General features: G+C 36.4%; 1 protein-coding gene across 2 annotated transcripts in view; it reads right to left on the reverse strand.

Moving 5' to 3' along the window:
- The window catches only part of LOC128699463 (MPN domain-containing protein), a 54,351-nt gene that overhangs the window by 24,101 nt on the left and 17,259 nt on the right, over window positions 1-12,991 (reverse strand). Inside the window, exons 3-8 of one of the 2 annotated variants that reach the window (XM_053792228.2) lie at window positions 9,471-9,617; window positions 8,660-8,750; window positions 7,640-7,730; window positions 4,127-4,296; window positions 3,633-3,674; window positions 3,348-3,468 (exon numbers count right to left, since the gene is read on the reverse strand). In XM_053792228.2, the coding sequence (XP_053648203.1) occupies window positions 3,348-3,468; window positions 3,633-3,674; window positions 4,127-4,296; window positions 7,640-7,730; window positions 8,660-8,750; window positions 9,471-9,617 (662 nt within the window). The remainder of the gene's footprint in view (window positions 1-3,347; window positions 3,469-3,632; window positions 3,675-4,126; window positions 4,297-7,639; window positions 7,731-8,659; window positions 8,751-9,470; window positions 9,618-12,991) is intronic. The other variant, XM_053792229.2, reaches the window with a different exon arrangement.

The following is a 12,991-nucleotide window of genomic DNA, read 5'->3' on the forward strand; positions in this document are numbered from 1 at the left end:
TCCCCAGGCGATCCAGATTCCACGGCAAACTACGCCACCACCAAGAACCTCAACGGAATGGGATGGACCCTGGTACCCTTTTCCCTACCTAGGAACTAGCGCGCCTGTGGGAAAAATCCCAAAGGCCAAAAAGAGGAAGGGCAAAAGGGAAGGGTGGGGAGGGGGAGGAGGAAAGGGAAAAGGGGAGGATGGGATAGGGAAGGGGGGATTGGGGGGTAATTAGGTTCGGTCTGAGGAAGGAGACCGACAGGTCTAATTCCTCAGACCAAGAGCCTCTTCACCACGCCAAGGAGCCCCCCTTGAAGAGGTTTGTTTTTCATAAATGGGAAAAAATATGGTCATTATTAAAATGATCTTACATCTTCCTTCCTCACTGAATATTTGTCTGCCCTTATCATAACTTACAATTACATCATCATGTAAAGTAAAAGGACACTAGTGCAACTAATGTGACATTTTTATTGTGGCAACGTTTCTCTCTCTAGGAGCTTTGTCAAGCTGTTAAAAATAGTGCATGGATACAGAGGGTATATATAGGCTCAGAGTGAGGTACAATACTAGTGGTAATAGTAGTAGTGATATAAGTTGTATTAGTAGTAGTAGCAGCAGTAATACAATATGGTAGAACAATTAACTTGCACATGCGTAAAAGGATATAAAAGCTATAACTTGGGTAACATAACAATAGGTTAGACAAATATTTCTATAGGAGGCTGGATAGAGAAGGCCTGTTTCAATGTTCATTCTCTGTAATGTGCTTGTGTAGTATTAGCAGGAGAGACTGTGATGGCAGGGTTTACTGTTTTCAGGAAGATTCTTGCTAAGACTTCAGAGATGGTGAAGCTGCCTTTGCTTTGTTTAATTGTATCAGAAACAGTGATTAGTGATGATTCAAGGCACTTGCGTCTGCAGAAATTAGTTTCTTTGATCGCTAATTGGGTGTCCCTAAATTTCATGAGATGACTGGTGGGATTTCGGTGTTGTATGCAGGCGTTGTTCAGGTTGTCGTTCCTACATACACAAATGTGTTCACTGAGGAGGGTGTACTGTTTGTAATGGCTTGACAAAGCTCCTGGAGAGCGAAACATTGCCACAATAAAAATGTCACATTAGTTGCACTTGTGTCTTTTTACTCTACATATTGTCAGTAATTCTACCAACATTATTACAATTGTCATCAAAACTATAAAGCTAAAATGTACACAAAAATGTATCCTACCAACAATCTAACATGCAATTGAAAATTCATTGATGTACAGTGCTACTGCACCTGACACCTGAACAACATACAGTGGAGCCTCATAGCCTCATTTTTTGGCCATAATCCATTCCAGAAGGTTGGCCTAAGTTCAAAGCAATGTTTCCCATAAGAAGTAATGTAAATACAATTAATCTGTTCCAGACACCCAAAAATATTCACAAAAAATAAATTTTTTGAGGATTAATTATAGTTTTATGTACACAAAACAATGAGAACTAAATAAAATAAATAAACAAACATTTAAATCACTATTACATACCTTTATTGAAGACTTGTTGGCTTATGGCTTAAGGAGAGAGGGAGGACTGATTATTGTTTGGAAGGGGAATCCCCCTCCAAAAGGACTTCAGGTATCAAAGACCTCTCTGGGGTTACTTCCCTGCCTGCCTGCTACACTCCCTGCCTCCCTTCCACACTCCCTGTTTCCCTGCTACACTCCCTGCCTCCATGCTACACTCCCTGCCTCCCTTCCACACTCCCAGTTTCCCTGCTACACTCCCTGCCTCCATACTACACTCCCTGCATGCCTGCTACACTCCCTGCCCATGGTGGCTTATTTCACAGTCACATTTAATAAACAAGCCACATCAGCTTCCTTGATTTATTCTTTCTTTGCTAGGATAGAGGTGATAGTTGATTTGTTTTTGCCATACATCCCATGGTGACTCATTTTACAGTCGCATTTAATAAAAAAAACACCAAAAACAATGGATTTTAAGGAAATGTTTGGATGAATGCATGGAGTATATACTCACTCGCTGACAGACAAAGGGAGACTGACTCGCCTACGCGTGGCATCCTGGGTTGACGTGTCTAATACAACCGATATACAAAGTAACAGTCAAAATACGGAGCAAATTTCTGTCGAAAAACCGGCCTAAATACGAATCAACTGGTAAACGCAGCAGCCGAAAAACAAGGTTCCACTGTATTAACGGGATACTGCTAAACCCATGAATTATATAGTACAGGGTTTAAGCAACCAGGTTCAATCCCAGGAAGGGAAAGATACTGTATTTTACGGCATCGAAGATGCTACTTTTTCCCAAAATGTCTCAAAAATTTACCTGGTGTCTTGGAGGCCAAAGTACCATTAGGCCAAATTTTGGATAAAAACAAAAAAAATGATCAGAAAGGGGAGAAGGATCCTCAACACTGGGCATGTCTTGTTCACCATAAAATATGGTACTGTAGCTCCAATTACTTGTATTAGGAACCCTTTACTATCACTAAGGTACCCCTTTGAAGGGTATTACACCAAAAAATATTGTAAATTCTGTACAGAAGAGTAAAGTGTTAATAAGACTATAGACTGCCATGCCAGATAATTAGAAGTAATTTTCTGCCTACAGATAGACTGAAATTAAAATAATATTAACATATCTGCCCAACAGTTAATCATGGACTAGGTCTTTCTTTCTTTCAACACACCGGCCGTATCCCACCGAGGCGGGGTGGCCCAAAAGGAAAAACGAAAGTTTCTCCTTTTACATTTAGTAATATATACAGGAGAAGAGGTTACTAGTCCCTTGCACCTGGCATTTTAGTCGCCTCTTACAACACGCATGGCTTACGGAGGAAGAATTCTGTTCCACTTCCCCATGGAGATAAGAGGAAATAAACAAGAATAAGAACTAGAAAGAAAATAGAAGAAAACCCAGAGGGGTGTGTATATATGTGCTTGTACATGTATGTGTAGTGTGACCTAAGTGTAAGTAGAAGTAGCAAGACGTACCTGAAATCTTGCATGTTCATGAGACAGAAAAAAGGACACCAGCAATCCTACCATTATGTAAAACAATTACAGGCTTTCGTTTTACACTCACTTGGCAGGACGGTAGTACGTACCTCCCTGGGCGGTTTCTGTCTACCAACCTACTACAATGGACTAGGTATGATTAAATAAAAATCATCTAGTACTGTATTATAATTTGAATACTTGTCATGGGATTTGTTTACAAAACACATGATCAGTAACAGACATGCCTTACTACTATTCACAATGAGAAAGACAAATTTAATAAATGTCATTAATATAAAAAAGACAAAAAAATATGCATTAAACTTACTTCTTGCTTATACTTACCATCCGACGAGGGACAAATTAAGTTTTTCCATCTCAGCATATAATGCCTGTTCAACAATTCGGCCTTTTTCTCCATCACCTAAACGGCACCGCACTGGCAACGCATGAGAAACTATCAAGTCTGTGAACAATGAATCAGTAAGAGCATTATCAAGAAAGTACTTAACAATATATATATAACAAAGCTTCTCTAAACATTTCAGTCACTAATTATATCCACATATGCAGTATACGAGTTAAAACTACTGAGAAAAACTTTTAACATATGTTGAAGAATCTACATACTTGTAGTTATGACAAAAGCATGGCAGTTACCACTTGTTTGCACTGAGAAAGAAGAACACGTGGAATAGATGAGAGTTGCCTTATGAAGTACCACAAACACAGAAAAAAAATAAGGAAAACTTAAAAAAAAAAAAAAAGAGGTCAAAAAAGTACTAAGAGGAAGGTGAGAAAATTAAAAGGCTTCCATAATGATTGAAAGTTACTGATGATTCCGTTTGATAATTGAACCTTTAATGAACACAGTTCAGCAAAAATTATTACTACAGATACACAAACATGGTTTTGTTTTACTCTGTTTTGATGAAAGGATCTTGATCCAAGGAAGTGAAGTTACCCATCCCTTTCTTGCATCAAAACTGATTTTTCCCACTCCTCAAGTGCTATATGATCCCTATGGATTTAGCACTTCTCATAATTATAATTAGTTTTGCTAATTCTCCTGTCCAAGATTTACAAGTACCTGTCACTGTCTTAAGCATTAGTCAGTTACTTACTGTGATTAGTGACATCCCACTGTCCAGCCAAGTATCCTACAACTTCTGATGTAGTCAGGTGAGCATGAATATCGATCATAGCCATGGCCGATGATGACATAGTAACGGTGAAGGGTTGCATTCGTCCCAAAGACTGGAACGAAGTTAATTCGACCATTGTGTTCATGTCACTGAAAAGATCATAGAATTGTATGTAATTTGTACAATTTCAATTTGATTAAGTTACAACAAAAAGACTGGTACAACTCAAAATTAACCCATTGTTACGACTTTGATGTCGTAACTTAAATAAAATGTTCCTGCTCCTAAATAAAATGTTCCTGGCTCCTAAAGGCTGCTCACACTGCTGTCTAGGGGATATAAAATTACTCTGAAAACACAGCGAACCTTGGGCCAGCATGTACTCATATATTAAACAATATTAATTATTATTAGGAAGGACAAAAACTCACCTATATAAAATTATTATTATTTTTTTTATTATCACACTGGCCGATTCCCACCAAGGCAGGGTGGCCCGAAAAAAAAAACTTTCACCATCATTCACTCCATCACTGTCTTGCCAGAAGGGTGCTTTACACTACAGTTTTTAAACTGCAACATTAACACCCCTCCTTCAGAGTGCAGGCACTGTACTTCCCATCTCCAGGACTCAAGCCCGGCCTGCCGGTTTCCCTGAACCCCTTCATAAATGTTACTTTGCTCACACTCCAACAGCACGTCAAGTATTAAAAACCATTCGTCTCCATTCACTATCAAACACGCTCACGCATGCCTGCTGGAAGTCCAAGCCCCTCGCACACAAAACCTCCTTTACCCCCTCCCTCCAACCCTTCCTAGGCCGACCCCTACCCCGCCTTCCTTCCACTACAGACTGATACACTCTTGAAGTCATTCTGTTTCGCTCCATTCTCTCTACATGTCCGAACCACCTCAACAACCCTTCCTCAGCCCTCTGGACAACAGTTTTGGTAATCCCGCACCTCCTCCTAACTTCCAAACTACGAATTCTCTGCATTATATTCACACCACACATTGCCCTCAGACATGACATCTCCACTGCCTCCAGCCTTCTCCTCGCTGCAACATTCATCACCCATGCTTCACACCCATATAAGAGTGTTGGTAAAACTATACTCTCATACATTCCCCTCTTTGCCTCCAAGGACAAAGTTCTTTGTCTCCACAGACTCCTAAGTGCACCACTCACTCTTTTCCCCTCATCAATTCTATGATTCACCTCATCTTTCATAGACCCATCCGCTGACACGTCCACTCCCAAATATCTGAATACATTCACCTCCTCCATACTCTCTCCCTCCAATCTGATATCCAATCTTTCATCACCTAATCTTTTTGTTATCCTCATAACCTTACTCTTTCCTGTATTCACTTTCAATTTTCTTCTTTTGCACACCCTACCAAATTCATCCACCAATCTCTGCAACTTCTCTTCAGAATCTCCCAAGAGCACAGTGTCATCAGCAAAGAGCAACTGTGACAACTCCCACTTTATGTGTGATTCTTTATCTTTTAACTCCACGCCTCTTGTCAAGACCCTCGCATTTACTTCTCTTACAACCCCATCTATAAATATATTAAACAACCACGATGACATCACACATCCCTGTCTAAGGCCTACTTTTACTGGGAAATAATTTCCCTCTTTCCTATGTACTCTAACTTGAGCCTCACTATCCTCGTAAAAACTCTTCACTGCTTTCAGTAACCTACCTCCTACACCATACACCTGTAACATCTGCCACATTGCCCCCCTATCCACCCTGTCATACGCCTTTTCCAAATCCATAAATGCCACAAAGACCTCTTTAGCCTTATCTAAATACTGTTCACTTATGTTTCACTGTAAACACCTGGTCCACACACCCCCTACCTTTCCTAAAGCCTCCTTGTTCATCTGCTATCCTATACTCTGTCTTACTCTTAATTCTTTCAATAATAACTCTACGATACACTTTGCCAGGTATACTCAACAGACTTATCCCCCTATAATTTTTGCACTCTCTTTTATCTCTATGATCTCTTTTATATCTGTATATATGTTGGTAGAATTACTGACAATATGTAAAGTAAAAGGACACAAGTTGCACTTGTGTCCTTTTACTTTACATAAAAATATCTCTATTATAATAATAGTAACTTACATACAACTTACAATCTACTCCAAAAAACCACCAGACTCCAGTTCACATTAGCTCACTAGCACACTGCTACTAACGAGTTAAACAAAATAAATCATCAGGGAGGCTCCATGACATACACATCCCCTCTTCACTTCTGCCTAGTAGACTAATTAACGGCAGGCAAAACACCATATACATAAACAGGCCTCTGCATACCAGGGCCTTATAAATAAACATAAGAACACAAATGCCTATAGTCGTATACACTAAAAAAACTTACCAAAATTACTTACTCAAACTACCGCCCAAACATGACTTTACCTCCATCACCACCAACTCGTACTGAACTAAACACACCTCTCATCTGCTTCTGTCCTGGCCACTGCCTGACTGACAGGAAAACACGTTCGCTTTCAGTTCAATCCTGGAACTATGTTATATAAAATATTTTTTCTGCATGTCACTCCGTAAAACTCATAAATTGCTTTAATACAATAAAAGTGCAGTGGTACGGTTATTTGGTAAGGTTTAATTGCCTACTCAACACATACTGAGAATATATATTTTCAATGCACAGGCTATCTCCCAGAAAGGTAGACTGATACAAAAAGAAACACATTCACCATCATTCCTTGAATAACTATGTTGCTAGAAATGCATGGCTATTACAAAAACAAAGATACTGTATGAAAAGCCATTAATTTGTTGCTTTTTAAGCTAAGTTATTAAATTCTCAGTTCATTAGACATATGTCCTCCACCCAGTGATATTTTCAAGAGAAAAAAGTTAAAGAAATGATAAATATATTTTTACAAGGCTAACCACAAAGTTCAAACATTTGCTTTGTGTAATTTCTTGGAAACAAATTTCTCCAAACATCAGTAAATTGTTGTAAGTTGTTGAGAACATTTCTGGAGGCCCTCCAGGTGGTGGAGGCCCCTGGGCTGCAGCCCCTAAAACCCATGCCTTAATCCGACCCTGCCTCCTCCAATCAGCAATCAATATTTCTACAGCATTTAATATAGGAAATTTTGCATCAAATACACCCCTCAAGGAAGGTTCCCTTATGCCAGTGAAAGACTTGATTCAAGAAACTGGAGTGATCCTACCTTTCTTTGGATTAAATCTGAATCTCATTCTCCATCTCCCTTGATTTAAATAAAAAAATCAGGGAGACATAACACCTCATTACTAAATGGTTATAATCTTAACCATAATTTTTAAAAGGGGTGGACCAGTAAGCCAGCAAAAGGCCTCAGTCAGGTGACCAAAAGCTCCAGCTGTGGTTCATCAGACTAAGACCGGCATCAGGAAACACTTGTCCTGTTTCCTGATAAACCTTACCTAACCTAACACCTTATTTACTTACTGGTTGGGATGTCTGTTGCCAATTAACTCAAACTCAACAATCTCCTGCTCGTGAGGTCCGTCACTGTCACTGTCAGTCATCTCTTCTTCATCTGCAATGAACAGATGACCTTTTATTATAATCAAAACAAAGCACTAAACCTACTAGGGCAATAGATGACCTTAATTCACAACATTATTCATTAAACAATACAGTATAACAACTATTTACATTGCATTATTTATTAAAAATAATCTAGAGATGATTTTAAGTATACAGGAGGATGTGCATAGGCTATATGCAAATACTATTCTATTTTATATGTGGGACTTTAGCATCCATAGATTTTGGTATCTGCAGGGGGTCCTGGAACCAATCCCCCGTGGATACCGAGGGATGACTCTGTATAGTGTAACAATAATAAACTACAATACTATGAAGATAAGACTTGACAACATTTCAAAAGTATGTACCTGTGTAATGTTTTGACTAGCACTCATGGGATGGGTTTGAGATGCATAATAAAAGACATTAAAATATAAACTCTCTCCCTCTTATGTACTTTCTACTTTCCTGCTAAGTCTGCGTTTAGTTTGAAAGTTTTCAAGAGGAAACTAAACCACGATCTCCTTTAACCTATATTAGTAACTCTAATGTCTATTGAAAATTTTATTACTATTATTACAGACCCCAATTTAACAAACTTTGGAATTATGGGACAAAATCTGCTGGGTTAACTGATTTGGAAACAATGGACACAGGCTGTTGATTACAGAATTAATTGTTATTGCTATGTTGATGTCAAAACAATCTCACTGCTATCCACTACAAACACCATTACCAGTCACCCACTTTTCCCTCTTACAGTGGTCCATTAAGTTGAGGGGTAACTATTATAGATCAACCAGGCTGTGTAGGCCTGCAGGTTGCTATCAGCAACAGCCTGGTTGACCAGGTCAGGCTGCAAAGGCAGAACCTTGTATGAAACTGGTTACAGATATGTCAGAGGTATGCCACAGCTTGAACTATGCTAATACTAACCCAATGCTTCACCTTCCCTCTCAAATTCAAGCTGCTTCTGCCTGTACCAGTTGTTCTTGTAAGAATCCAATTTCTTTCCACGGTATCGTACCTGATGATGGAACACAAACGTTTACATGTGTCATAAATCTGTTAACACAATGAGAAAAAAGAAAATTGATTATTTAATGACCTCATCTACTGTACATAATGTACTATGTATTACAAAAGTTTAAAAAACAAAAAAAATACACAGTCCATGTGAATGAACAGTATATAAAAGAAAATCTCGTCTTGTTTATAGACAAGTGTCTATAAACTGTTTATGAAAATTAATTAGTACAATCTGAGGAACTAATGGATGGAGAGAATAAAAAAATATATATGCATGTTAGAAAAGTATAAAAAATACAAATAATTCCTATAAAACCTGATAATGGATAACCATTAGAGAGAGCACATACTGTTGTAATTACTGGTAGAGAAGTTGAAATATGAACAAAGATGGATTACCATACTCCCAAGTGCCCAAATTTATAAAAAAAATGCTTACATAAATTGCATTACTATGCAAAAAAGCCTACTAAAAATATTAAACAATATTCTACTAAGAAAATAAAAAAATGGTCTGAGCGAACGCACACACTTTACAATACGTGCAAAAATATAACAGCCATAAAAATGTCTAATACAGTACAGCACAATAATGCCATTCTACAGGAAATAATATAAAAAATTACAATATAAATTAATAAAGCACATCGAAATGAACTCCAGAAAAATATACAAAGTTGCCACGACAATGATATCTTGCTGATGACACTGCTCTTACCGACGCCCATCCACAACCCGATTTCTTGTCTGGGTTAACAATCTTCTTACAATAGATGGCCCATGCACTGGGTGTACCGAAGATCTTATTTGTTTCTTGTGACCGAATTCTCCCATCGGGTAACAGGTCACCCTTAAACTTGTTACCCTGGTTACACAAATACGACTGATTAATTCACCAACTAGATTGAGAAGATACTGCTAATACATGTGAGTAATCATGTCATGGTTAGTACAGTAGTAAAGACTAAAAATCTACTATAGTTAAGTAGAGTGTCAAAAAGTATAATGTGGTACAATGCATCAAGAAACCATTCAATAGTTAAGAGAGGACATAAGAACACAAGTTTTTAAAGTTAACAGCAATAATTACCAAAACCTATTTTTTCTTACTATTTGTGAGGATTTCTAAAGAAAGTTTAATTTTGTTTTAAACAAAGTTTCTTATAGTTTCTGTTGTGCTTCATGTTATACAATAACCTCAAGTGTAAGTTTATCACATTCCTATCTCCTTTCCCTTTTACATTCAGAGATGAACAGACTGATCAAAGAAAAATTGACTTGTAAATTTAATATCACTTCATGCTACACAAGCAGACACAGTTGATAAATCTGTGGAGACCCTAAACTAATAAGTGTATTAGCTACTTATAAAGGATTTGACTTCAAGGATATGCACCTATATTGCGTAAGTTTATTATTACATGAAAGCCTTCGAAACTTGAGTGGAGAGCTTGATGCCAGCAGCAACTGAATCAGTCCCCTTTAAATACTAATGAAGCATCCCTTGACATCTTCTTAGTAGGAAAACTAAATTCCATGCTTCATATGCATGTATTGTACAGCTACTCCATTGTTTTGATGCATTTTTTTACTCTAGTGATTGAATTTCATAATTAAAATACTGCACAGACTAGACTAAGTAATGGAATGACTTTTACTGGAGTGTCTCCCTGACAATTTAACAGTCAAAACTTGACCAAATGCAAATTAATATTTCAGGCTCTACTTTTCCATATAAAATAATGTTTAACACAGCAACACACACATACCAATTTGTGTGTTTACTAATGACATTCTAACATGCCCCACTCTTGGCCTAATTTTGCATTTACAACAACAATAAAAATAAAATGCAGCATTAAACATTTTTAATACTGGACAAAAGATATATAGATAATGAATAGAAAAATATGCAACATAAACTATCAATTATGATTCACTGAGCTGCCTTTGAAATTACTGTAAGACACTTAAGTATGACTATTTGCATTAGTTAAAACTTTATACAGTGGAACCTCTACTTGCGAGCGCATCCATGTGCGAGTTTTTCCAAATACGAGCAGTTGATGGGTCAATTTTTTGCTTCCATACGCAAGCAAAATTTCCATAAGCAAGCAGACCTCAAGGCAGGTTCCTTGACGCTGGTGAGGGGCTCCTGATCTTTATCTAGGTAACTGTATCTCATTTGTGTGTTGGACTATCTTATTGAAACTTGGGCAATGTATGATGGAAAGATGCTTCTTAACATAATAATAATAATAATAATAATAATAATAATAATAATAATGATCATATATATAATAATAATAGTTTAATAATATAATACAATAATAATAATAATAATGATCATATGTATAATAATAATAGTTTAATAATATAATACAATAATAATAATAATAATGATCATATGTATAATAATAATAGTTTAATAATATAATACAATAATAATAATAATAATAATAATAATAATAATATAATACATATAATAATAATACATATATAATAATAATGTACTACATAATAATAATTATAATAATAGACGACTTCAAAAGGCCGTCACTAGATGGCAGTGTTTACCACTGCCACCTGTTACATAATGACATTTTATGCATTCTGGAGTATATATCAGGTTTCTATTATATTGTTTGTTATGTCATATTAGATGAACTTTGATAGATAAATAAGCCATAGAGTTGATATTAGCAAAATTACTGAAGTACAGAATTCCAATGGAATGGATTAATTGCATTTCAATTAATTTAAATGAGGAAGATTGACTCTGCAAACGAGCAAATCCAGTTGCGAGCAAGGTCATGGAACGGATTAAACTCGCAAGTAGAGGTTCCACCATACCTTCTTAAAAAGACATACATATAATAATTTCTACTGTTTATTTATAAATTAATTTCCAAAACATATAAATTAAAATTTATTATAGTTTTGGAATAACACACACAATCAGGTTTATATACGTATTCCGATATGTAAAAAATAAACAAAGTTATCTTCATATTCCCATGGGAATAACAAAAAAAGGCACAATACCGTGACTGGAACGATACACAAATAACCCGCACATAAAAGAGAGAAGCTTACGATGACGTTTCGGTCCGACTTGGACCATTTACAAAGTCACTGTTGTCTTCATTCTGGTTATTTCAACATCAGGAGCGTTACCACATAAGATGGAAGCTATAAAAACACTTCGTAGTTTTGTAATGTGTAACATTTTCTATTAAAAGTTTAGAGTAATATAACTTTTTTTTTTTTACTAAGACCATACAATAACTAAACTCAACTGTGTAAAAAAAAAGCACAGCTGATGAGAACATCTTAACAAACCTTGCTGTTACTGAACTGTTGTCTCAGAACTTACGAAGGGCAGAGACCAACACGTACCCTCAATACACTATGAAACCTATCAACGCTTGGTAAAAGGACACAAGTGCAACTAATGCAACATTTTACTGTTGCAACATTTCACTCTCCAGGAGCTTTGTCAAGCTTGACGAAGCTCCCAGAGAGTGAAACATTGCCACAATAAAATGTATTAGTCGCACAAGTGTCCTTTTACCTAACACATTGTTGGTAATTCTACAAACATTATTACAACCTATCAGTGAATGACCAACATTAACTAAATAATGTCCACCTCATCACTACCATTAAATTACACTCAGTTACTGAACATTGTAAATTTATATGCCAGAACTAACTGTGTTCAGAAACAAACAAAATCACATCTTATCAGTTTATCCATTGTTCAACAGTTCTTATCAGTTTATTCATTGTTCAATAGTTATGACCAGTTTATTCATTATTCAACAGTTATGACCAGTGTATTCACTGTTCAACAGTTTTATAACCAGTTTCTCTCCATTGCTCAACAGTTTTATGACTAGTTTATTCATTATTCAACAGTTATGACCAGTTTATTCATTGTTCAACAGGTATAATCAGTTTATTCACTGTTCAATAGTTAGTTTCTCACTAGTGGTTTTATTAATCTTTAACTTTCTATTTGAAAGATTACATAACTGTGTTACATTCTCTTATAAACTATATTTTGTTTGTTACAACAAAATTATATCAGAAATAAGCTTAAACAGGTATAGCACATAGTAACAGCGAACATTCCCCAGAGTACAAATATTCCATGAAATGGAACGGAGACCACATTATAGAATAATTATTGTTGGGGCAGGTGGTTTTTAACCTTTAAAAATGCATAGAGGAGGT

The sequence above is a fragment of the Cherax quadricarinatus genome, chromosome 61 (assembly GCF_038502225.1).
Source record: "Cherax quadricarinatus isolate ZL_2023a chromosome 61, ASM3850222v1, whole genome shotgun sequence".
NCBI lineage: Eukaryota > Metazoa > Arthropoda > Malacostraca > Decapoda > Parastacidae > Cherax > Cherax quadricarinatus.